The sequence below is a fragment of the Cyclopterus lumpus genome, chromosome 6 (genome assembly GCF_009769545.1).
Source record: "Cyclopterus lumpus isolate fCycLum1 chromosome 6, fCycLum1.pri, whole genome shotgun sequence".
In the NCBI taxonomy this organism is placed as follows: domain Eukaryota; kingdom Metazoa; phylum Chordata; class Actinopteri; order Perciformes; family Cyclopteridae; genus Cyclopterus; species Cyclopterus lumpus.
This window is the reverse complement of record NC_046971.1, coordinates 7611042-7637919: the sequence shown is the minus strand read 5'-3', so window position 1 is coordinate 7637919 and position 26878 is coordinate 7611042. Positions and strand designations below refer to the sequence as shown.

Genomic DNA, 26878 nt, shown 5'->3' with positions numbered 1-26878 from the left:
TATTAGCAAAAGTACTATTTATTTATGTTTTATTATTTTTATTATTATTATTATTATTTAGTTTCTATATGCTGCATTCATATATTGCATTTTACTGCTGTGGATGTTGACGGTTGTGCAAAATATAACTCTTTTATATACCGTTATAAGTAGTTTAATAAACGGCAGTGCATCCTATTCTATAAAATCCTCTTTGTCTACTTCTCGTGAGCTCAGAAAAAAACTTTATTTTCAGCTTTGTTTGTCTAATCCAAATAGTTTATTTAAAGAAGTTGGAGAATCTCAACACATAAAGGAACACTTAATCTCTGTTTATCAGAAACATTCAAATCACCAAATGTGCTATTCACTGAACGGGGAAAGTATAAAAAATTTTTTTTAAAAGTGTAATCTGAAAAGTAACTAAAGTTCGCAGAGACAAATGTAATGGAGTACAATATTTACATCGGAGATGTAGAGGGGTAGAAGTATAAAGTTGCATTGAAAGTACCTCAAATGTGTACTCGAGTACAGCACTTGAGTTAATGTACTTAGTTACATTCCACCGCTGACCTATTATATCCTTCATTAGATCTGTATCGGCATCAAGGCAGGAAACAACTAACTTAAGCTAGACAACGTGGAAAACAGTGAGAAATAACCTTAGTTTAATAGGTTTACCAGAAAGAAATGGAGGTCAGGACCACGGCATCAAACATCTTGGATTAGATCCATTCATCTCAGTGGATTACCCAATGCTTGATGGGTTTTTAAAATTTTTTTATCATGAAACACGTCCACGGGTGAATGTGTCATCATACCCAAATCCTCCAAGCCATCACAATGTTCTTATTTTCTTCACTTTTAAACATGCATATGTTTTCAATGACAATACGCCACGGTCTGGGCTTACGACATTCAAGGCTAGCGTGGCCTTGAGGAACTTGCAGTCATCACAATTAAAAATGGGAACAGAGTGCAATCTCTGGCTGTTTTCATCGGATCGAGTCTATCTGACGTCTCTACGAAGACACGTTAGTAGTAGTTACAGCAAATGTACAATGTATATTATAGTTGCATCCCCCCCCCCCCCCCCCCCGCCCCCTCTCCCCCCCCCCCGTGTTTTAAAATGAATGAATGACCGATATAAAAATACAATCAATGCATCTCGAGGTGTGTGTCCATATGTCTTGCCGTGTTAGATTCAGGTGCTTGCGTGCATGGCTTAGTTGCATTGCACGACTCGTGGCCTCTTGCCAGACGTTCCAGAATACAGCCGACTAACAAGAAGCCTTCGAGCAGTGGAGATGCCAGGGGAGGCATTCCTCTTTCTTTTCTTTTTTTTGTTCTCTTCCTCATGCTGGTGCGCTCGGCTGGACAGATCATTTTGGGATTGTGGCCAGAGATTTTTTTTTGAGGGAATATGAGAGGGCAACCTCCTGCAATCAGGCAGTGTCGGTGACCACTCAAGTGCGACGCAACGGCGAGCTGCCACTCAAGATGCCGCCAGATCCTCCCTTAGATGTCGACTCCCGATGAGCTGTTGGTGTGTGTGTGTGTGTGTGTGTGTGTGTGTGTGTGTGTGTGTCACAGGCCCAGGGAAAAGACTGGAGGAGCAAACAGCTGCTACAGATATTTTCCTGGATGAGCAACAACCTAAAGAGGAGAAATGAGAACGGGCTTAATTTCTGACTCGAGCCATATTGCCTCGCATTACACGAACCACAGTCATTTGTAGGCTCTGCATAAAATTACATTTTGTTTTCGGAGATTGTTGCCATGTGATTGTTTGATCCATATCCGGTGTTCTGCAAGTCTAAGCATGTGTTAATGTTAATCACAAATGGTCAATTAGAGGAAGTTGCTAGCCACTACTGCCCTCTATGTGTCACACAGGTAACTACGCTCTTCTCACTGGAACAAAACCAGCACACTAAACATTGGACGGCGTGGTCGGGCTCTTATTGTAGTGTAAACGCAGCTGTGAATGTTCTGGTATGGCGATAAAGCCCATTCAAAACTAAAGCTAATAAACTGCTGTAGAATCCCAGGGGGTTTCCTTTAGAAGAAAAAAAACTTTAAAAAAAGACATGAAACTGACTCAACAGTGTTCCAGTTCGAGAGGAGACTCCCAGCAGTAAACTCTCAGTGTCCATCAGGGCTCAAAGCCTTGTGTGGACAGGCAGTGGGCACGCAGACATACATTGAGGCTCCTCTATGCGACCCCGGTGCTGGGCCCATACCCCCCGTTGCTCCTCTCTGTGCCCCCATGCGGGTCCTCCCATTCATTTGGCTCATTTGAATTCCGACGTGGGAGACCTCCGATGAGCCGGGTGAACTGTTACACGACGCGACGAGACTGCTAATTCATCACAGCGACTGTACACATTGCCCGTGTGGCGTTGACTCGTGGAGATAAACTCTTCTTTCGTTGTGTGAATTGAATCAAATATACGTCACATCGGGCACCACCCACCTTTGGATTACCTTCTTACTTTCAACTTCTTCATTGTGTGCAAAACGGAATATTTTGGGCCAGCAGAGTCTTTTTGAGGATTTGGGTTATACCTTTAAAAACAAAAAAAGGTCTTTTGAAAGATTGCCAGAACAACAGACGTGTAATGATAGTAGATGAGAGGCATGAAGCTGGCCTGTTGTGTCTCGTAGCAGCTCTCAGCTCATCTGTCCTCGTTTACGCTGGAGGGTTCCTGGACATCATATGACTTCCTCTGATCACTTCCTCCACCTGCAGAGTTTCTCCCTGGTGATTTAAGCCACTCTGGCACTTCTCCGGCCTGCGCTCTTGTTCCCAAACCGTGGGGGGACCTCCCTCTCCGCTTTCCCTCGCAACCTTCCTCCCACCTTTCCTCAGATCCTCTCGCCCTTTTTTCTCCACTCTCATAGGTATTGTGTGTTCTCTCTCTCTCTCTCTCTCTCGCTCTCTCTCTTTTTGCACTTTTCTGTTTTTGCTACTTCGTCTCTCTCCTCCCTCCCTCCCTCCCCATCAGCTCACTCCATCTCCCGGCTCACCACAGGAGAGCCCAGTTTCTCCGTGCTCCCCATCTCTGCGTGTGAACTGTGTGTGCGGCGTTGGGATCCTGCCAACAAGGTTAGAGGAGGCATGCAGGAGACGATTAGGCACTTCAAAGAATCTCCTGTGCACAGGTGTGAGGGCGATCCCACACCAGCAGATGCAATGACACGCACACACGCACACACACGCACACACACACACACACACACACACTTAATCTGAGAGCTCAGTGGCTTGTGGTCGCAGGTCCTCGTCAAACGTGAGGCCCCTTTGAAGGTCACTGGGAGACCAGGCAACATCTTTACATTACAAACATCACACCCAACTGCTCACCCCGTCTGGCTTGTGTTTACACCCCAATGTAGCAGACACACACACACACACACACACACACAATGCACCCACAAGCGTTCTTGTGAGGCATGATTTTATGATTATGTAGTAAACAACAGGAATAAAGAGGAGACACACTCTTGGCTGCCACAACTGCAGTAATGGCTCATTACGCTGTTCCAGCCAAAATAAATTAATTGCAGTTTGTTTACACATGTGGAGAAGTCTCCTTTTTATGTAATTCAGGCCATGTGCCTGCATTGTCAGACGATATAAAAAAAGAAAAAAAAAGTCCATTAGGGACTTGCGGCCTCTCTGAGTTTATGACTCACTAAAGAATTACATGAGAGCTTTTATGAGGCAGAGCATCATGCTTAGGGTCATCCACCTGAAACATAATAAGCAGGCCTGTGTGCCATGTGACAGTGGACTCTCTGCTTAGATCACCACTGTGTTTGCTCGAGGATGAACTGAAATCATGCTCGTTTGTGAAAAACCATATCGAAAGATCGCTTGTCCGACTTTCTTCAAAAGCAAACGTGTCATTAAAAGGATTGTTTTTGCGTGTGTTGTGGGGGCTTTTGTTCCATAAGCCATATGCTTTTGATCAGCGTTTTCCACTAACTTCATACTGCTTTTCTAAAAAACTAGCGCACAAATCCGTATTATGAAAAATACGGCTTTTGAAATTGCTTTTTGAAATTGCTTTTCACTCCATGTGCAGCATCACAGAGTGTCTTCGTTGTATTTCAATGCGTCTGCTTGGTTTATTTAGGTTTGGGATTTTAGCTGTGATTTCACTCAAATAAAATGCTTTCACATGGATCATTTTTTTAATATAATATACATCACACACACACACACACACACACACATGGAACTGATCGCAATTCAACAAACACTGTGTAAATAGCAACTAGTACGCCATAAACAGATCAAGAATCGCTGCTACACATAAAGAGTAAATGCACTCTATGCACTTTAGAGAAAATGCTTTCATTTGTTGGCGGATCTTTCATATGGGTTGGGTTTGAGGAGTTATTTTATTTCATGCAGCTTTAACATTTGAAAGAGGAGAATGAGTCAGGGAGGGTTTTCCGCTTGTCAAGTGTTTGGTGTACTTTGCCAGCATGGCCCGTGGTTTTAGCTGAACCAAGTGACCCGCTCAGGTAATAAAAGTACAGAGTTGTACACGTCTTACCCGTTTTTTAAATTTTTTTATATAAATCAGCCAATCATACAACTCAGGAAAGTACTGCTAACATAATAAGCAGAATCAAAGCGGTTCCAAAGTTTCATCTTTAGTGCCACAACTGTTCTAAAGTGTTACATCAGTTAGATTAAGTCTGATAATTTATTACATCGGTTTTCTTGCCGAAACAGCACAGCTGCATGTCCACTCTTCTTTCCAAGAGTTGTTTCACTTATTTTTCCCCCTCGTAAATCTGCATTGTGACGGAGTGAAAAGCAGGATTTTAGATGTCTTTTGCTGAACTAAAAACTAAGACCCGTGGCAACGATAGCAGCCTCAGCTTTTCTTGGGTGTGACGCATCAAGCATTACACACCTGGATTTAGGGATTTTATGCAGATCCCCTCAAGCTCTGTCAGGTTTGGATGGGAGCCGTCGGTGGACCGACCAACTCCAGATCTCTACCGGGATGTTTGATTAGGTTCTCCTCCCCACAGCAGGATGTTGCTGCCACCGTGCCTCCCCGTTGGGACGGTACACGTTTCCTTCAGACATGACAGGAGTCCAAATCAGGGCCAATCAAATTAAATTAACCACAGGTGTCCTCTAATCAAAGTGTGGAAACATCTAAAAAATCATCACCTGAACTAAATTATTTCCTATCATGGCAAAAAGTATGAACACTTATATCTCAATATGATATTTCAATATAGATTTTAGCAAGTTTGCAAAGTGTTCTAAAATCCTGTCCTTGTGTTGTTATTATGGGGTAATGAGTGCCTTCTGATGGGGTCATTCTGAATAATCAGTAAATGTACTTTTAATATTGTTGGTGCATTTTGTTACCAATACTTCATAAGTTTACTTAGACACAACATCTGAATCCTTCCTCCTCACCGCAGGTGCAATTAACACAAAAGTTCACAGGAGGACATTGTAGCACGTGTGGTATGGTTGCGTCATAACGGGTTTTGTTATCGAACAAAGACTCACACTTTTCACATTAATCCGCTTAAAGAAAGTACTGTCATAATAACTTGAAAAAATATCATAAACTCAAGGTGGTTGAAAAAGTATATTCCTAATGATGTCCACCAGAGGGCAGTGTCATACTTCAAGTAAGTTATGTAGCGAAGCACAAGATATATCTCTCTGTTTCTCTTTTTTTATTGTTCTGTTGCCTCCTAGTTAAAATAAAATAAATACATCTACAGGGTGTATTACAACTTGTGCTCTTACCGCGACTTCCGGTCACCGCTTGTATTTCCGCGTTGAAGGTGGAGACTAAAGTATGACGGGGCTGCTGGTGTTACGTTTGGGGAAGTTGCTCAATATGGGAAATACACACTTTACGAGACTGCGAGCAAAATATCCGTTTGCCATTGTTCTGCTTTCACTTAATGGCGGATAACTAACGCTCCTATAACTTGCGGTGTAAGTTGAATACCATGTCGGTATAACTGTCAGACAAAACACAAAGTGGGGTTGTGTACATTTTCTCCTCGTAGAATGAATAACTCAGTAACTTCCGCCACTTACATTCGCAGCCTCAGTTATAGTTTACGTCGCAGGTTGTCCGACTTTTTGGACCCCCAGGACCGGTGGAAAGATGTTATTACCGCGATACGGAAGCCGAGTGGCGATTTGAGGTACTCTCAGCTTCATGTCAGGTAGGTGATCCTAAGCCGGTGGCACAGCAGATGCAGATGTATTTATTGTTGTATTGCTTCAGTTTAGATGGAGCATGCTAGTATCTATCCATCCATCTATTTATCTATCCATCCATCTATTTATTTATCTCCTGTATTCTTAATTTCCAGGAGGTTCGAAGGCCTTGTTGCACAGGGTAAAAGTCCCACAGTGGAGCTGCTGGTTGACTGGGGCACCACTAACAGTACAGTGGGGGAACTTGTGGACATTTTGAGGAGTCACAAGTTATTGGCTGCTGCTAGTGTCCTGCTACCTGGTATTTTTTGTGTGAAAAAATGACAATATAAGAATCACAGTTTACATAATACGCCTATAATCCTATTTACAGCCAATGGTCACACTTACACTTACACCATGTTCATCAAAACAGACATCCAATCTTCTATTTTTCAGATACTTCTGTTCAATGATTTAAGTAACTAAGTAGACACATGTGCTTATCAAATAGATATATACTACATTTATTTGTCATGGACTCATCAAGTAGAAAAGGCTTGAATGTCATACTCAGGTTTCGTTCCAGATGTTCCATCTACAGTCTACAGGCAGGTAGACACACACTTTACTAGGTCATAATATGGACCTTAAAGGTCAAGATCCCAGTTTAATGAGATGCAAAACTACGACAACAATTTATTGGTACAACTTTACCATGAAAAAAAAGAACTGCTTTCATAATTGATGGCGGAAGAAATGAGAAAAAAAACATACAAATACTGAATATCCAAACAGAAAACTGACTTTTTTGGTGTGTCATATAATGAAGTGACCTGTTTCATGTGGGATTACACAATGACATACATTAATAGCCTACTATAGAAATAAAAAAAAAAGTGGGCGGGGGGAGTATTATATACTTAACATATACATAGAAATGCACATCATAAAAGCTTCTTATACGTGCATTATTTATTTGTTTGTGTCGGAAATATGATAATGTGTAAATGTCCATCTGACAAAGTAATTCCAACCATTTTAAGGTATTAAATCCACTCTCTTGAGTATCAACAAAATAGCGTGCTGTCTTCTGTTTTGTCCCCACACAGAGGAAGAGGCCGTCTCTCCAGAGACTCAGCCGGCCTCTCCAGCTGTGAAAACAAACAGTCTGCTTGAAACTCGACTACTGGAAGAGACGGAGACCCGGCCGCCTCCTGAACTCTCTGTTCTGCAGCCACAGATTCCACTGGAGAGCAGTGAGCCAGGACACACAGGTGGTGCACTTTCTTTCCCCTGCAAACTCAGTTGCTCTATATTTTAGGATGAATTTGCATTGAATATGGCTTTTTTTTATTTATTTACTGTAGTCGTGGTAATCTGTGTATGAGAGGAGGTTGTGAAGCATATGGCATTAAACAGACTGTCATTGTCAGTTGAAAACCTCAACTTCATTTTTGATTACCGTATGTGCATGTTTTGACTTTTATTAAAATATCATATCCCCTTTGTGTAAGGAAGAAGAATTTGGGTTGATAACATTACAACATAATAATAATAATAATAATAATAATAATAATAATAATAATAATAATAATAATAATAATAATAATGCTAAATTTAAAGTTACAAAGTGCGTTAGATGGGTGAATCAGAAAAAATATTACAGATAAATTACAAATCATACAACAATACAATGGAATAAAATACCCAACAATAATATAAGTTAAAAACAATAAGAATAATACGGAAACAGATAACAAGATATGTTTGAAATAAAGCATTGAGAGCTGGCATTTACTTCTAAAAGTAGTGGAGGAAGAAGCATTTAGATGTTTAACATTTGTTTTATCTAATTTCCGCAGAGGCAAAATGATAAATGATGCCGGTTCTGTGAGAAAAAAAAAATGGATGTTTCCAAGATGTACCAGCAGGTGGCAGCAATGGGACCTTTAACCACAACAGTTTCTGTGTGTCTCTCAGTCAGCTTCTCCAGTTTCTTCTACAATGAGCTGATGAGGATTACAGGCAATTTTGATGACCGTCCCATCTCAGACGGCGGCCGCCTACTGGGAGAGGGAGGCTTCGGCACCGTGTACAAAGGCCTCCTGAACGACAAGCCCGTTGCCGTGAAAAAGCTCAATCCAGTAGGTGAAAATATTGTCGTGCCGATATCAATACTCGATGCAGATCTCACTTAAATTACAACGTAATAAAAAAAAAATACCATCTCATTTAAGATGGACGACATCTCGGTGGACGAGCTGCGAGTGCAGTTCAACCAAGAGATCCAGACCCTGAAAGCGTACGTTTTGTCCTCTGTCCTCGTCCTTGTTCATCAGGTTGGTTTTGAGTGACTCACCGCCACCTCATAACCCTTTTTTGTTTTATTAGCTAGAGCAGACATGCTGCGTCTGAAAGCAAGACCTCCTTATCAAAGTGATGGAATTTAAGAGCGAGGAAGCATTAAAAGAGGTTTCCTCGAAAGGGCAGTCTGGGACAAACAAATACCTTCAGTTTTAATAAGGTCATTTCCCAAAATGTCCTATTATTTCTTTCAGCCCCAACATAAGTTAACATAATGATGCATATATTTCCCACAGGTTGAAACATGAAAACCTGGTTGACATGGTGGGATTTTCCTGTGATGGACAGCACCCGTGTTTGGTGTACGCCCTCATGGTCAATGGGTCTTTGCTAGACCGCCTGGCTCGCTTGGTAAGCACCATCGTCACCACACACTCTGACTTTCCAGCACTTAGATCACTCGATCGTATACTTTTTGTCCCCTTTTTCAGGAGGGAAGTCTGCCGTTGTCATGGCGACAGAGATCCTTGATAGCTGAAGGGACAGCGAGAGGCTTGGAGTACCTGCACAGCAACCATCATGTCCACAGAGATGTCAAGAGGTATATGACAGCCCCTTTTCCCAGTGGACGAAAAAGAAAAACACAAACTTACATCTGGCGTTTGTCTTTAGCGGGAAAGGTTACGATCGACATGCAATCCCGAGACAAATGACTCTGCGGTAGTATTTATCGGCCGTTCTCCTCCGCGTTCGTGACCTTAAATGTGACACCTTTCGCCCTTTTTAAATGATCTTTTTCGTAAAGCAATAGTTCCACATTTGGGGAATATACTAATTTTTTTTGGGGGGCGGGGGGGGGGGGGGGGGGGGAGATCGACTCCCACTTCACGAGGTAGTCCTGATGTTTCACGGCTCTCTGGGCTCCGAATGTACTTTTTCTTCTCCTTCGTCAGTGCAAATATCTTGTTGGATGAAACATTTGTGGCAAAGATCTCCGACTTTGGGCTGACGAGAGCGTCGGCCAAGCGCACGTCGACCACCATGATGACGGAGAGGATTGTGGGTACCCGTGCGTACATGGCACCCGAGGCACTCCGAGGAGAGATCACACCTCGATCTGATGTCTTCAGCTTTGGAGTGGTAGGCTTCCTGCAGACACACACACACACACACACACACTCACACACACAAGCGTGCACGCACACACAGACGGGGGATATTATGTCAGGAAAGGAGAAACTGCAACTGTCAGGGAAAATATAGAACACGACTCTGCAGTTTAGTTGGAGTGCAAAGTTTTATCAAAGTACTGACACGCGCATAATCGCCGGACATAAACATTACGGTGTACATTTCTTCCTGTTTGTGAAAATAGAGCTCTTTGTTACGTATCATCTGTCATTATTTTCTACTAAGGATTCTAAATCAATTGAGTACCACAGGTGTACTGTATTAGCAGCTGTACATATCGAATATATGATCCATTTTATGGGATCAGCAGTGTATAAAAGCACCTGACCTTCCACATAGTGCAGTATGTACAGCGTATATGACTTAGGAGGACAGCTGCGGAAACACTGCAGTGTCTGTGCAGCTACCTGGCGCACGCTGGAGGAACGGAGGTTTCCTGTCGTCCGGCGCCATGCGATTGACCCCCCGACTCTCTGCATCCACAGGTGCTGTTGGAAATATTGTCTGGACTCCCGCCAGTCGATGAAAAGCGCGAGCCGCAGTTCTTGGTGAGCGGCACAAAAGGGGCTTTCACTGCGTATCCTTCAAGCTACAGGTTACAATTACAGCGCATTAAAGACTGTGCATTTAATTAGCAAGGCCACATTATCAGTGAGTCACCCTTTTAAGAGGATTTGAGCCAGTTTCCTCTGTGCTGCAGCATCCAAATGGTAAAACACACATTTAAGCAATATTTTATATATACATAAATATATATATATATATATATATATATATATTTAAAAAAAAGAAAAGAAAAAAGAATATATATATTATATACATTATATATATATATATATATATATATATATATATATATATATATATATATATATATTATATGCACGCCAGTTTTTAAGGTCTGCCTTCAGTCACCTGTAGTGTGATGCCCCCGCCCCCTCTCCCAGATGGAGATGAGGTATGATATAGATGATGAAGACGAGGAGCTGACCTTTGAGGACTTCCTGGACAAAACGATGGGAGACTGGGACCTGAGCCAGGTGGACAGTGTCTACTCTTTGGCCTGTAACTGCCTCCACGACAGGAAAAACAGACGGCCGCTCATCAAACAGGTAGCGGCAGATTTATTAAGATGAAAGGTTTCAGCTGCTGCTGTTGGCATCGGCTCTTCTTCTTCTGTGTCACCTTGAGCCAAATAGCTGTATTGTCAGACCCAGGAGCACTCATAAATCTGGGCACATTTATCATTTTGGGACTAATTGTATGACAAAGCAAAAATATATTTGGCCTTCAGATGTTATGTTGTAGTTATTATTTGGTAGAGGGCCGATGTCAGGACACAAAGAACCGTGAAACAACAGTGACGAATACGAGAATAATAAATATAGCGTGAGATTTGCTTCGATCCTTTCTATTTTTCTATGTTTTCTGTATCTGATGTCAGGTTTTACTCATTTGTTGACAGTATGTTAGTAATTCATATTCATATCTGTCTTAACAGGTCCTGCTGGAGCTTAAAGGAGTTGTCAAAAGCATGTTGCTGGATTTTAAGGCGCAGGAATGAAGCGGAAAAAGATTTCTGAGCCCGCTTTAGTCACGGTGCACACACTGACAAATCATTTTTCTTCACAACCTTTAGAGAAATTAATGACTTTTTTACTATGACTGACCAAAAAGGTTTTTTTACATCAATATTTTTTTTTTTCTTCCTGCATTTAAAAAAAAAAAAATCTTGTTTTTAATGATTTACTGTAAGAGGAATGCAACTTAGTAACAGTTTTTCTACAGCATTCTGTGAGGCTATTTTGTCGGGCTTAAAAATACCGAAAGCAATTATTCTGTCATGTATTTATTGTCAAAGAATAAAAAAAAAATGAATGAAGCAGAAAATGAGTGATTTAAATATTTTATTTTTTTTTCTTTAAAAGAAAGATTTGTAAGAAAACAAATAAGACCAAACATGACTTTTTTTCTATTAGAATGACACAGTATGAATATAAAGGAAAGGATTTCCCCTTCAAATATGAGGTGAGCTTAGTAGTTAGCCTAACAATAATAATAATCAGTAGACCAGTGGATGTGGCAACATTTTGATCAAGGTACTTCTAGTATTCCCTTTCCTATCCGCTTGCTTCGCCCTCTTGTATGGGAACCAGTTTGAGTAGCTTCCTCTTAGTGAAATCTGACGAGTGTGGATGTAATATTTCTGGAAGTACGTTCTTTCCACTGTGATCCTCCCCGACACACAATCACCAGAACAGACCTGACTGCTTCTTAATCATAGAGCATCACACAGCTACAGTATGTACATATACAGCACTTGCATAGAAAAATAAGTTTCTCAGCAGATGATTATTTTTTTTTTTGTTCATGTAAACCACAGTTATATCAAAAAAGAAGTCAATTTTCCAATATAAAATGCACTGTTAAATCAATAAGACGCAAGTGGGATAATTATATATGTTCTGCTTTGGAGCACCGCGTCGCACAAACAGTAGGAGACGAATGTTCAACACATTAGACACGGAAACATTAATTGACATAGTCTTAAGGAATGCAAGTTAAGAATTTGAGCACGTGAACTCAAAATGAGGGATTTTATCATATTGGCGCAAGTTCACATTAGTCGCACTAACACTTTTTTTGGGACTCTTTGAATCATTGTAAATTAGTTCTTGCGACTGTGCTAACATACATACATATGTTTCCATTTGGCAAGCTACAAATGGAACTTCTGAAGTGTGACATTGCTCAGTTGTCCTTGGCGTGCATAGTTGGGTCTCTGGGGAACTTTGTAGTTGTTGTTGTTTTTTTTATTCTTTTAATAAACAAGCGTGTCAAATATGATTTCCCCCCAATCGCAGGAATGCTCCACTGTGCAGCGTGCTCCGGGGGTGGAGGTGGCCTGTTTAATCTTGCTCCTCCTCTGCGGGTGGCCGGGTGATGCGGCGGCCCCCCCTCTTCCCGGGGCCCTTGGGCTTGGCGAAGGCCTGCTTGTGTGCGTGCTGCTTGGGATGCACCTCCTCGTACAGGAAGTCACCAGTCAACTCATCCCCATCGTCGATCTCCAACTGTAAACGGACAAAGAAATATGAGACGCAGAATCGACTTAAACTTAATGCTCTTTTCGACAAATAAGCTTCTACCTTCATGAATTTACTTTCCCATAGAGGCTAATAGTTAAAAAAAAAAAAAAGCTTCAAAACAGTCAATTGACAATTAATTATCGAAATAGTTGATAAATCTTCCTTCAGGTGACAAATTGTTGCAGCTCTAGATCAAACACATGCATATACTGCTGACAAAGCACAATTAAATGATGAATTATACCTCATTATGTTAATTCAGAAATATTTCAAGATTTAAAAGCACGTTTTCGAGGGCTTAAAGTTTGTAAAGAGAAATGCTAAAGATCTGTGTGGTGTTGACCACGGTCTTTTATCATGGCGGAACGTTTCTCACCTTTTTCTCAATCTCAAGCTGGAGATCGTTCTCCACCATGTCCACCAAGGGATTTTTGCAGCTGGAATACAGCATCCTCTCTCGGATGCTGCAGTTGTACCCGGGCATAGAATAAATGAATACTGCAAAAGAAAAGAAAAACAATGAGAGGAGCGGACACAGAGTACCATTCAGAGTACCATAGAAACAACACAGCTGCGTGTTTCAGCCGTTCATATTAACGTAAACTATTCACCTGTGGACTGTAAGTAGTCGCCTTCGTGGGAATGTTTGTAGAGGAAGAAGTGGTAACGTGCAGATTCTTTAGGGATTCTCAATGGCAGGTCTTTCAACTCTGTCGGCTCAGTGTTGCACAACCGAATCAGCTCCTGTTTAGCGTCTACTTCCTGTTGACAAAGGAAATGAAAGGTTACTCTTCAGGTTGGTAGCTTGCACTTGTGACCAGGAAGTGCCTGCACTGAATTCCAGACGACTTAGCAGAATCTTGACAGTGAATCAAAATAAATAAACAAAGAAACAAACATCTCCCTTTGTTCTCAGGTGTTCGAGTTAAACATTTACTCATCAGCAGTCGGGAACAAAACATTCTGCCGTCTTTAAAAGCTTTTATGGATAACAGACAAAAAGAGAGGAACCGAGACAAAGCAGCGGCAGAGCCACAGCCGTCCCATTGTGATCGGATCTTGTGACATCAACCCTTTGAATGTCAATGAGAGGAACAAAGGCTTTTGGTGCAAAATGAGTAACTCATTGTGTTGGTCATTTCTATCTCTCCAAACAAAATATATAGGGAAAGACACGGAATTCATTTGTCTAATCAAATTATTGATCGAGCAAAGGTCACCTCCTCCGTAATGATTTGCTCCTCGGGACTCACCAGTTGTACGTAATTGATTCTTTTGTCCCTGAAACGTTCGAGCGCCGCAACCGCGTCTTTGTGAACGGGGAAGGCCACTCCCTGCAGAGTCTGCTGCTTGGTGTCCACACTGATGTCCGTCTGCACCTGAACACACCGCAAAACACAGACCACCAAACACAGTGCACTTTAGCTTTGCATCAGTCCGCATTGGACACATTACTGAGGATATTAATAAGGCGGATGAGTGCATTATTGGGCAAATATTGGCACGTAGGTGGCTTTTACATGAGTGCTATCAAAGATGTGGTAATGGGAACGTGTGGTATCCAGTGTGTGTTGTCTAACATGTTCTTGACTTATCGTGTTCACAAGCGTGTGTCGACATACACACACGCCACGGTACGACGGTACGTCATCGTGCCGGTGACATTATGTCATAATGCTGCGGAGGTCAGCTCTGATCTTTAAATTCAGTAATACGGGGAACCAAATCAATGTTTACGTCAGTGAGGTTTCCACTCATGATACCGACTTGTTTGGTGAAATACAATCTAAATTCTTCACTCGAGTTATCGGAAAGCGCAACAAGTAGCTGGAGGATTGCATGAGGTGTTCGTATCCGCGGTGACGAGGCGCCACGGAAAAGTGGAAATGCTGGGGGGGGGGGGGGGGGGGGGGGGGGGGGATTACGCTGATGGATTGCATCTATTTTTAGAGTCCCGTTCCCACAAAATGAAATGCCGTGCGAACATGATTGAGCTTCCGATGTTAGCTACCTCGCATACCAAAAAGGGATTGCGGTCCTTTTATCCATCTGCTTAGTAAAAGTCAGGCAGTCTCCGAGGCCCAGCAATGATAAATATTTCAAAGCCTCTTTTTTCATCTAGGCGGTACAGATTAATGCTATATTATCTTCCTTCAACAGCTGGTCAAGTGGGACAAACACAAACCTCACTTCACCATTTGCTCTGCTGCTTTTAAATGACCACACGTTTGGAGAGGCAGAGCACAACTCAAGGCACTTCCATATTTGGTAAGAAAGGCCGCGCTTGTTTGTGTGCGGCGGCAATTAGAATAGGTAGTTTCTCCAAAGAGAACAACAGTTTACTTGAGGTTCATTTATATTAAAGAGCCCCACGAAGCCTGAAAAGTAAAACGTTTTTTTTTTCTCCTTTTATCTTCCTTTTTTCCGTCCGGTGGAGTCCATGTGGTACGGCCCTAAAGCCCTTCACGTCATCGGCAGCATGCAATGGATATCACGTTACAGAGTTTCTTTATCTTATCACTGCAAACAACAAAAGGCAAAGAGCACAATGACAGAGCGCACCTGTGATTTTTACGCAAAATCACCGGCGAGTACTCAAATTTGCGTGTCGCTCTCCCGACATGGAAATAATAGATTTGAACACCCATAAAGAGCTCTTCTTTAACCACTTTGTTGCTCGGGCTGAGTCGGGTTTGTGAACTGTAAACAAGAGTTCTTGTGGAGCTGTGGGTGTGCGTGTGCTGGCTAAGCCTAATGGATTCCTCTCTGCCAACATCCTGCTGTTCTAATGCATCAGCATCTTTGCGCTGTGTTGATACTGCCGGGCAAGCATATGCAGAGGTGCACTGCCGCTGACCTTGTGCCGTTTGAAGGGACGCATCGCTGGCCTTCATTGATACTCCACGCCGCTTCTCATGCGATTCAGACCTCCTCGCACACAAGGAGACGTGATTAGGGAGAGAAGCCTGCTGGGAGCTGAGGTGAGCTATTTTTAACTCCACAGAAGCTCCAAGTCGAAGGATGACGTAGTGTCATCCCTTTTCAGAACGGAAACAGAGAAGCAGCCTAATCCATGCCCACATCGGGCCAGACGCAAGCCATACAACACGATGAACTCAAAATGGAAATGATGACCAATAAATAAAGTACAAATGTCTCGTCTGTGTGTGTGTGCGTGTGCATGTGTGTGTACCTCATTTAGCTTAATCTTTCTCAGTTCCTCCTCTGCAGCAGTGAGGGGCAGGGGAGCAGCCTGCAAGGTCAGATATTTCCTGTATCCGATGAGAGTCACTTCATCCTGACAGGAAACAGCACATTCACACATCATACAGCAATATAGACGGACTCATTAATACATCGTTTCTCATGTCAGTTGCCATAAAAGGTATACGACTGAAACTGGACTTCTGGCTTCTGAAGGTTTGGGACTGAAACTTGGGGCCACGAAAGAGCTTTTTAACATCAGTTCAAGTGCTGCTGTCATAGAACCAACCTTTGCGGTGCCGAAGATCTCATCCTTGATGAGCCCTCCTCCAAACTCCTTCTTCACTGTGGCTCTGGTGGCAGCATATAACATTTTATGTCGCACCTGTCGGAAAATATAAGACCGGTTGGCGAATCGATATATTTAGAAAGCTTGTCCACGACGTAGATCAGTTACCTTTATTCATGCAAACATTCTACACCCAAGATGCAACATCTTCACATGGCAGCAACCTTCTTCTTCTTTTTCTTCTTCTCTACCTCTGCTGCTGCATTGCAACATTTCATGATAACGGGAAGCCGCTCATTAAAACATTGCTCCACAGCACCATGACTGGTCAAAGACTCCACATGGGACCTTTAAATGCACATTGAAACTTTGTTCTTCTTTTTACTTAAGGCTATTCAAATAGTTTACTCAAATGAGCAGCAAGCACTGCAAGGTTGTGAAAGGATATTTGCAACTTCCAGGCAAGCCTCAACCTGAAGCACTCGGCTTTGAGCGAAAGGGCAGGAATGTTAAGCGCCGTTATGGCAGCTAGAAAGTGGATTCAAACGCAATTCCACCGTGCAGACACAGTGCCGCAAACATCCTGCGTGGCACTTTATTTCAGGCACGGATCTCTCCTTGCAACATTCCTCCCACCACTGCGACAGAAACATTGAGACGTCTATTCCATCGTGGCTATTTCGAATCGCGGTCACTATCCCATAAGTGGTTCAGCGAGTTTGAATGGGACTAAAATCCCAATGATTTAGGAGACATTGTACGAGTCAAGAACACGCAAAAACATACATTTGCATGACAAGGAAACCTAAAAGTTCAAAGTCACCGATGGGAGGTTCAGACCGAGCACCGTGTTATTTTGAAAAAGACCATAATCTCTACATTTGTTTAGATTTCAAGGTCTGTACGGAAATAATGAATGCACTGTTGTCCACATGTATCCAGTTTTCACCAGCATACACAGAATTGCCTTCCTTGATGTGGTCACCCCACCCATCTGACACTCAAAGCAGAGGGGGAGAAATGCTGGGAAGTATGGAAAACTATTCATTAAAAAGGCGGTCTGGGCTGGGTTTTCTTACAATGGAGGTGTCCGGTGACCAGGCCAGGAAGATCCACTCATAGCCCTGGTTGTTTTTGGAGTCCAGCCGGTACAGAATATAGCAGGGCACGTCGTCTTCCAGGAGGGGCAGCACCAAGGAGTCGTACTCCTGGTCCCACTTCTTTGACGCTTTCCTGGTGGTGTCCATCGTCAGTTGCTCTGGAAAGCAGATGTGCGCAAACAGAAAATTGTCAGCAGCGCACGGACGTGTTAACATTCTAACGTCATTCTGAGTACAAGACACACGAGTGGAGCGTTTTCTTGGCAGAAGAAGCTGTAAGCAAACATTAGGACTTCTGGGACACTACTCACCGCCATCGATGACAATCTTTAAAACTCGATATTGGTCGCCGCTCCTGGCGCTGGCAAAGACGTCCTTCACATCATTACCCGCTGAGAAAAGACAGAGAAGGCGTCAGTCTTCAACTATTCTAAATAGATGCCGGCTCGGCAACAGCACACTCTTGCTTACATGACCACTTTTAGCCCCTGGGAGCGAGTTTAACCCAAAAGGTTTTGTGAATTCTACTAACCTGTGAACACACATTATACAAAGACCATAGAATGAGCTTTATTAACTTGTATACTTCTAGATGTTGGCTTCAAACAGACTTTTATTTAGTCCTGGAACAGTGAAACGGCAAAATAATATATTGTTTATAAGTTGTTATGATACCCAGAGGGTTGTTGGGTTTTACTGAGGAACCCTTCAGTGGTACAGATGTGACTGAAGGATGACCACCTTTGACCCCAAAACGCAGGCACAATAAAACAGGTCACTACTTCCTATTCAAATCAGCATATTGACGGCAGTTTTCCTGTCTTACAACCCTACCAAAGCTGTGGATCAAGTAAACTACAAATATATTATATATTATATATATATATATATATATATATATATATAATATATAATATATATTTTGTTTTTTTGTTTTTGTTCTTCAGAAAAATCACACAGAAAGGAATCGTTTCCTATAACACAGACACGGATGTAAGCTATAGTGGTTAAATACCATAATACATTATATAAGCAGTTTTATCCACAGGGGCTTTGTCCCTTTCGAGCACTGGGATTAACTATAATTTTTTTTAAATATACATTTCTAGTCTAGTCAGCCATAGACAGGTATGTGTGTGTGTGTGATTGTAAGCCGTTTTAAGATAAGATACAATATGTACTGTATTCATCCCCAGGGGGAACTTTCTTTGAAGCAGCAGCAAACATGTTTACATATATACAATACAATAAAATAGCAGAGCATAATACAATTTTTAAATTTTTTTTTTTTTTTTTAAATGAAAGTGTTTTACTTACTTTGGCCCTGCTCTGCCCTCATGTAATAAATTATCTTAAGAGTTTGGGATGATATAAACTTAAGTCTGCTTTGATAACGTGACTGATGTTGACAAGGAAAAGGGGGGGAGGGGGGGGGGGCATAGGAACAACACAGCTGATTATACCCAATGCATTGTATGACAATGTATATTTAAAGAAAAACTATGTTGAATGAAGCATGAAGTTAACAGAAACGTGTATAATCTGCACATCTCCCCCGTCTGTCATTAAACTGACATAATGTGCACGTTGCCCTGCTGCAAGCTGCTGCTGCTGCCCGACAGGACGTCACGCCCTGCGTGTTTAGAACAAACACCGCGCAGGTATCGCCCGGTGTCTATTCACATCCGTAAAAGGGGAACATCGGCTGGTGTGTCAGGTCAACAGTTTGTTTAAAACCGAGGCGTCACCCGTTCATTCAGAGGAAGAGAGCTTCATTGTGAAACATTTACCAAGTAGCCGCGATTACGGTGGTTTAGAAACGAGTGGCTAAATACTCGGGGATTAGACCTCGCAGTCCTCAAAGTGCCCCAAACACACACACGCGCGCGCGCGCATACACACAAACACACGTATCGCGGTGGCTCAAAGCTAGCTACGAGTGGCGAGCTAACTTGACGCTAGCTTCTCGTTGCAATGAATTGTTTGCGGACTGTGCTTGAAGCTCGCGCCGGGAGTCGCACGCGCGCACGAACACACAGCGAGGGGAGGCATTGTAAAAAGCGTCTACCTTGAATGCCCGTTTGATGTGACATTGTGTCTCTTCGTCGGATAAAGGAGCTGATGCAGCTGTTCAGGCGAAACCAGGGCAGAGAAGCAGGAAGTGGACTACATCGACACGACCCGCCCCGAGTGTGTCGTCATCGACATCAAGATCACATGACACTGTCAAACTATGTGTTTACTTTTTTTTTTGTCATTCGTTAATAGTACTAGTTTTAATAGTCGACAAGTAATACAAAATAAATAAGGAGAATACAAATGTCAGTGGGAGAGAAAGTAGAATATTATATTAGTACTGCAGGTCCTTCCTGCTGCTGTCAGGCTGCACAACCATGCTCTGCTCCCAGTAGACAACACAACCGTGTGCAATATAAATACACTATGCAATAAGCTATTCTGTCTGTAGATATCATATTTCAGTTATTGTGGATTCTTTACTGTATTTGTATTACTGTTTTTTATTGCTTTTTTATAATACTTTATTTTTTATGATGTCTCTTGTTTGCACTTTACCATATGCTGCTGTAATCCTGTACATTTCCCCACTGCGGGACTAATAAAGGATTATCCTTATTTGATCTTATTTGATCTTATCTTATCTGATTTATATGGATAAACTTGCAAGAATGCATTTTGTTTTTGTAGCCCTTAGTCGAGAGGGGCCAAATAAAAAATAGTGGAGTAGACGTGTAAATGGAAAATACTCAAATAAAGTATCTACAAAATGTACTTAAGTTCAGTAAATATACGTAGAGACAATCCACCACGCAAATATAACTATACTGGGCAAAGCAGGCAAACGCCTTGTGACCTCGGACCCCAGGGTGACAAACAACCCCTGTTTCATGTGTGTCGATTGGTTGACCGTCATTAATGTAAAATTAGCTTAAGTGTATATTGAATACATTATCAACTCGGGTGGGTCCTGCCTTATTACCTAATAGTGTGGTCCTGTCTTTTAGAGAGGCCATGGGTCAAAAACCTTTTCAAGATTATATTTCAGTTTACATTGTGCTCACATGTGGCATATTCCTCAAATAGGTAGTGAGCAAACTCGATCAAACTGGGTAGTTTCCTGGATTCTTTGTGGCCTGGATTTTTTACTGTGACCGGTGATCCATCGAGCCCAACAGAGGTTGTTTTGCCTAGGGACCTTCTACTATAATAATAATAATAATAATAATAATAATAATAATAATAATAATAATGTGCTGCAAGAAGCTAACAAAATTAAGTCAGCAAGTAGTTTTATTTAAATCAATATTAATAAATTCATTTTAAAAATCGATAAACGATATCTGCTTTTAATTGCGTATGTTAAAATACATTATTTCTCGGCTCGGGTTTTGCTGGCATTAGCATAGCCTACAGTGGTATACTAAACATTATTAGATTGCTTCTTCACATATTTAACTGTGGTTGGAGCATGATTAAAGTAAGTCCGTTATTTTTCCGCTTTGATTTAGGTTCCTGATGTGTGACAACGGGGAGATTTCCGCCTCTCGTGGCAGCAGATCGCATTTGGCGTGAAATCCTGCAACATCTGGAAGCCACCGGGCTTCCTGCCTCTGCTCTATGTCCCTCCTACTCATAGCTCCACCTCCACGTCAATAAATAAATAAATGAATGAATAGATTTTACAGCAGCAAAATCATCCTGTCACCAGAGGGAATATCAGGTCTCTGGGTCAGAACCGGTCACAACGCACAGAGCAACACCGGAAACAATGTCGACCCGTCTTCAAAATACGAGTGCGAATCCTGTCATTGAAAAAGGAGCGAGTTAGTGAAGTCCAGTGCTGCTGGTGATGCTACAGCTAAAATTGACATTTAAGCATGCATGCATATCAAAGTTTAGAGTGCAAATGATCCATTGACGTACGTACGTAATACGTTATATTATACTGAGATAATAAGATAGATAGACGAGCCAACCTTACTGTCAAAAACAGTTTAGTTTTATTTTGAAAGGTGAGAGCGGAAGTTGTCCGCGTGTACTGTCTCTGACTTGACGCTGGTGAATAATGCGTGTCGGCTACATTGCGTTGCACAGATGCTATGCTTGCTGTGTGGAGCCAGCTATCTCCATCCGCCCCGCAGCAGCAGCAGCGTCCTGATACCAGCCCAGAAAAGGCACCGTTCTGCGGGAACCCGCTGACGAGGCGCCCGCCCGCCTGGCTGAGCTAGCCCGCCCGGGCGCATGGACGCTCCATCACAATGGCAGAGGATTTGGGGGTACCTCTGTTGTGTATCAACAACAGGTCGCGTGGATAATCCACTCCGCGACCCGCCCACGTCATCTCGCGTCTGGGATGATTAAGAGCGTCGCTGTCGGCTTGATGTGACAGGAGAGCCGCGCGGGACCGGGGCTTCTCGTCCCCTGGCTTGTCGAACCGAGAGCAAACACGGCGTGGAGCAGGTGCGTCCATGACGGCGACTGGGTGTGTGTGTGTGTGTGTGGGTGGGGGGGGGGGGGGGGATGTCGCCGGGGTGCATCGACATTAAAGTTGTGTAATCAGATAATTCCAGTCCAGCTTTGTGTTATCTCCTGAGATATACGTGTGGTCTGTCGGCCATGTGACATTTGGCGACGTCCCCTCTGACATTAGAGGGTGCGTGCGTGCGTGCGTGCGTGGTCACAGACTTATGCTCTTAGCGGGGCAGTCTATTCAGGAATTGACAGATCTGGCACGAATTGTGGGGCCGTTCAGTGCATTTTCCTGCAGCACTTAGGAGACTGTTTCTGTTGGGTCAGTCCAAATGTAATTTGTGTGGTTTTAGAGAGGAAAGCCGGGGAGTTCAGAGGATGTTATTATAAGCAGATGGGTGATAAGGAGGAGGCAGAATGGGTTGCATTCCCATCATTCTCTCCGCCATAGCCCACTACCACATGAGGCCTTTCTGTGTCGTGTTCGCATGTTCTCTCCTCCTGTTTTTCATGGGTGTCCTTTGGGTGCTCTGGCTGAGTGCCTCTCCATGCACGTGTGGGACTCTTCTGGCCTCCAACTGGGAGCAGGTTCCCTCTTTTTAATGGTTAGAATGGTAACCCGATGAAGACAAAAAAGTAATTTTGCCAGGATGATTTGAGTCATAATCCCACCTCCCTATTAGTGGAATCCCTTCGCTTTGCACAACCCCAAGGTGGCACATAATGACAAGACAAATATGATGCCATGGGAAATTGAATAGCCACACCGGGGGGGGTTCACTTTGGCGGCTCTATTTCTGAAGCTGTCGCATCATCCCAAAATCCCCACAGGGGGGTATTTTAGGAAACCGTGTCAAAGCAGGGAACAGGTTTAAGAAGTTGAGTCCAGCAAAGTCCGAGCGGTCACAGTGGGTTATACAGCGAGGGAGTTCAGGGTGGAGTTCATGGGTGAATGCATGTTGTTGGCTTTACATAATCCAGAGGGGTGGACTGTTGGGAAGTTACTCAAGCGGGGCCGCTGCTTGGCTGGTGTTCCAGAGCGAAGCGTCGGCGTAAAGCTGCCACCATATTTTTTTTGGAGTTTTGTTGAGGGGAGCACAGATCAGACAGGCTGAGAGGATAAGCCTCTCCAAAGCCAGCGCTTTGCAGCTAAGAGCTTCAAGATTGTACCTGATCCAGGTATGACACTCGCACCCCAAACCGGATTCATGACCGTCGGAGAATGAAGTCCTTTTTAAAGTTTAAACTTCTCTTGTTTTCAGAATTTGCCACCAGCAACCAGACGGATCGAGACCTCTCTGTCACTGTCGATAATCTTAGAGTTGATGGGGAAAGACGTCTCCATGGGGGTGCATGATTGACACTGGCGCCGATCGGAGTTTTTCTGAATTTAGCATAATCCCAATCTGCACCAAACCTCGGTTATATTCCTACCACTAATCTCAGTCTGAGGGATGTTTTCACTCTAATCTGCCCTGCTGATTCAAGTGTAATGTAATCTGACTGAAACAAGCACTCTCTCTCCTTTCTCTCCCTCTCTCTCTCTCCCTCCCTCCCTCCCTCCCAGGTGTAGTGTGGCTGGGGGGCTCAGCAGGATGGAAATAGATGCCCGGTTTCGCTACTATTTCCAGCACCCGTGGTCACGTCTCATCGTGGCCTACCTCGTCACCTTCTTTAACTTCCTCATCTTCGCCGAGGACCCCATCTCTCACAGCCAGACGGAGGCCCACATGATCGTGGTGGGCAACTGCTTCTCCTTCCTGTTCAACAAGTACCCGGGCCGCGGATGGAACGTCCTGAAAGTAATATGCTGGATACTGGCCATAATCATTGGCATGGTAGCCGGCAAGTTTATATTCCACCGCCAGCTCTTTGGTAAGTCATGCACACAATAATGCAGGGGAATGTGCAGAGTAATGTCTCTGCTGAGGGAGGGGACCTTCCTCCTGAGTTGTTTGTGTTGTGGCCGTTCACCAGTGAAAAGCACTTTCCACTCATACTCCATTTTCTTTTTCTTTTTTTTGTTGCAAAAAATGATGAAATTAAAGACAGTTCTCATCTTTGTATCTGTGCTCCCACATCCATCCTTTGGTTGTAAACTCTTTTCTGCCTTTCTTCTCACTTATCATCAGATCTGGGTCAAACACTTGCAAATCCTTTCGTTTGTTATTGCTCTCTGGCTCAAGAAGGGATGCGGCTTTTATTTATTTATTTTTATTGTCCAATCCTGATTATTATGATTTGATATAACATTTTCTTTTCTCCTCCACAAATGTCAGAAATGGTCAAATACGGCCTTTCCAAACGTTTTTTTTTTATTTTTGCTTAAGAAATACTCATAATAATAATAATATGACCTGAAATGACTAAACTGATTAATCCACTAATTGTTTCAGCTCTAGGTTGTATTAGATAAGTGAGGCCACTGTGAGGTTAAATCATTACAATTATAATAATATTCCGAAAACGTAACAAACTCTATAGTGTACATAAGCCATTTATCTTGCTGCGGAATAGATTTATTATACTGTACATACTGTATATCAATGCATTACGCATATTTGAATGCGGAAAATATTAGTTTCTGTGTCTGGGGAGAATGTTGACTTTGTTTTCAGGACTATTTTTCCCGTTTGTATCTGATTGGTGGTTCTTCACCTTTTGTGGCTTGTAACCCACGTTAACGAGTCACGATCTAATCACGCCCACTCTCCCGCTGTGGGCTGCAGGGAACAACACAAAGGAAACGACAACAACAAAAAACTTTATTTTAATCTGTTATTTTTGTTTAGGAGAGGAGTTTTAGACATGAGAAAGCACTTTGTGTCTGCACAATAAAAGAAGAGAATGATTTGATTGGATTTTACTTTAGTCATCTCCAGGGGGAAATTTGTTGAAGCAGTGGCAACACTTTTTTATACAATACAATAAAATAAAGTATAATGAAATAAAATTGCAGAATGATAGAGTATAATATACTTTATTTAATATCCCGCACAAGGATTCACAACAACTCAATAGATCTTTTTCCACTGGCAGACATTTTGACATGTCTGTGTGTGTGTGTGTGTGTGTGTGTGTGTGTGTGTGTGTGTGTGTGTGTGTGTGTGTGTGTGTGTGTGTGTGTGTGTGTGTGTGTGTGTGTGTGTGTGTGTGTGTGTGTGTGTGTGTGTGTGTGTGTGTGTGTGTGTGTGTGTGTGTGTGGGTGGGGGATTGGTGGAAATTAAAAGAACATTTAAAAAAAAATATAATAAAATCAATGCAGTAGAACCAGAGATATCATCTTTTTCATGAACCAGATTTTTTTCTTCTTCTTCCTGCCGCCCACGTCACGTCACGCTATTAGCCGGTAATGTGACCTCAAGCTGTCAGTCACTTGAGGCAAGTTTTCAGATGTTTTGCATTCACCCTGCGGAGCAACAAAACCCTTTGACACAATGTTATTTTCACATATGCAGTCGTGCTCACCAAGAACCGTAAACATCACTTTATTATATGCGTGACATCGGTGGAGGTGGAGTTCCCTTTTTTAATAACGTTCTTCCCGTGTCAGCTCACGAGTCTAAATGTCTTGTCGTGGAAAAGGAAAGTACTGCGCATCAGCAATGGCTTCTAAATGCAATGCGGCCGCTATAAATGAATGTTTCTTTTGAGACGTGCTTTTCCTGCTTTGATGGAGCCTCTGCAACACAACATCCATCATCACATCCGTAAGCCGCATTTCCTTCTCAAATGTCCCTCCTCCTGTTGTTCACTCGTTCCACCTCTCGCACCTCCTTGATGCATTACCTCTTCTCTCTCGACCTCCTGCCATCTTCCTCACCTCGCCTTTCGACCCGAGCCCTTTTCTCTCCGCTCGCTCTCTCTTGACAGCTCGACTCTTTCCATTTCACTCTCCTCTCACGAGGCCGTGACTCCAATTTCAGCGGCCCGTCATTTGTTTCAACTGCAGCAGTTCGCAGGCGCTTCCTTCTGAACTGACACATTTCATTTCCCAGTCACTTCACAACTCACTTAGGCCCGGATATTATTGGCCACCCTGGCTTATCTCTTTGGGATGAACCATTAATGACTATAATTGGAGAGCACAGAGAAAAAGGGGAGGGGAGGGGAGGGGAGGGTCTGGTGCTGAGTGATCGTCTTTTCTGAGCGTAAATAGAAAGCCACGAGTGCATGATGATACTTTCTGCAAATACAGAATCCTCCCGGAGAGGGGAAATGGCTTTTGAGGACCGTGGGTCTGATGGGACCAGCTGTTCTGTCTCCGGTTGCAATCGTTTTCATTGATTATGATGTTTCCTTTCTTTCGAATATATATTCCTGTGGATCGGGATGACCCGTATGGGATTACTTGATGCATAAAAGTGTTTTAAGGTTTCTGGGGGTGAAATGGAGATTTATGAGACTGAAATAGAGAAATTAATTTGACGTAGTTTTAATTAGTGTGTGCGTGTGTATATATATATGTATATATATATATATATATATATATATATATATATATTTAGATACAAAATGTCATGGCCCATACAAAATTGCTAGCGTCATGAGAATCTGGGTTGAGAAACACTAATATATGATGTCAGTAGATACAGTATAAACTCTGAGAGTTCGCTGACCCAACTTGCAAAACAAAATCTCACTTCCGTCTGGTGTTATCTATCCATGCATAGTTTTAAGCTTCTAAGAAATACACTTTCTTCCTTGGAGTTAGATGGGAAGACAAGATATTTAAGCACTTTAACCACAAGGTCGGTGGTTCAATCCCTGGCTCCTCCTTATGTCGTCGAGCAAAGGACTGGGGAGTAAATGTGAAGAGACAAGTTATTGTTCAGACATCTATGAGATCAATAATACAATTAACTATGCAGATGCATGACAAGTCACCATTAGAGCTTGATGAGGATGTTTTCATTTGTTATCATATAGGAGACCTGCCCGTTTTTAAAACATCATTTATATGTCCCGCTTAACACGAACAGAACACCAACACTGTGCAAGCCGGAGAACCTCAACATACTACTGCACACTT

The 26878-nt window shown here is 42.7% G+C and overlaps 3 protein-coding genes and 1 long non-coding RNA gene across 8 annotated transcripts in view; 2 read left to right on the top strand and 2 right to left on the bottom strand.

The window, feature by feature from the left end:
* Nucleotides 1-1129: 1129 nt before the first annotated feature.
* LOC117731875 lies at nt 1130-5887 on the bottom strand. 2 transcript variants are annotated; one of them, XR_004609565.1, is made up of 4 exons: nt 5777-5887; nt 4914-5082; nt 2456-4791; nt 1130-1635 (listed from the first exon to the last, which is right to left on the bottom strand). It is a non-coding gene; the product is annotated as an uncharacterized LOC117731875 (long non-coding RNA). The 2 variants fall into 2 exon arrangements; XR_004609564.1 differs by having other exon boundaries at nt 2456-5082.
* Nucleotides 5851-11561, top strand: irak4 (interleukin-1 receptor-associated kinase 4). Of its 3 annotated transcripts, XM_034534401.1 has the most exons (12): nt 5851-5971; nt 6109-6207; nt 6358-6503; nt 7294-7458; nt 8165-8328; nt 8422-8486; nt 8785-8899; nt 8980-9089; nt 9442-9628; nt 10165-10227; nt 10627-10791; nt 11181-11561. In XM_034534401.1, the coding sequence occupies exons 5-12, from the start codon at nt 8197-8199 to the stop codon at nt 11241-11243; spliced, it is 900 nt and encodes a 299-aa protein (XP_034390292.1). In that variant the 5' UTR covers nt 5851-5971; nt 6109-6207; nt 6358-6503; nt 7294-7458; nt 8165-8196; the 3' UTR covers nt 11244-11561. The 3 variants fall into 3 exon arrangements, 2 of the variants coding, with proteins under 2 accessions (XP_034390292.1, XP_034390290.1); XM_034534399.1 differs by having other exon boundaries at nt 5854-6207; XR_004609563.1 differs by lacking the exon at nt 11181-11561 and having other exon boundaries at nt 5865-6207; nt 10165-10389; nt 10627-10699.
* Nucleotides 11562-12034: 473 nt separating this feature from the next.
* On the bottom strand, nt 12035-19546 carry LOC117731874 (twinfilin-1-like). The gene is made up of 9 exons (XM_034534402.1): nt 19427-19546; nt 17670-17750; nt 17338-17516; nt 16259-16354; nt 15959-16063; nt 14019-14144; nt 13377-13527; nt 13142-13263; nt 12035-12750 (listed from the first exon to the last, which is right to left on the bottom strand). The coding sequence occupies exons 1-9, from the start codon at nt 19449-19451 to the stop codon at nt 12589-12591; spliced, it is 1047 nt and encodes a 348-aa protein (XP_034390293.1). The 5' UTR covers nt 19452-19546; the 3' UTR covers nt 12035-12588.
* A 1912-nt stretch (nt 19547-21458) lies between these two features.
* Nucleotides 21459-26878, top strand: part of tmem117 (transmembrane protein 117) — a 40728-nt gene continuing 35308 nt past the window's right edge. The window contains exons 1-2 of one of the 2 annotated variants that reach the window (XM_034536138.1): nt 21459-21837; nt 23414-23721. In XM_034536138.1, coding sequence (XP_034392029.1) covers nt 23442-23721 — 280 coding nt within the window. In that variant the 5' untranslated portion in view covers nt 21459-21837; nt 23414-23441. Of the gene's footprint in view, nt 21838-23413; nt 23722-26878 lie in introns of those variants that run through there. The other variant, XM_034536139.1, reaches the window with a different exon arrangement.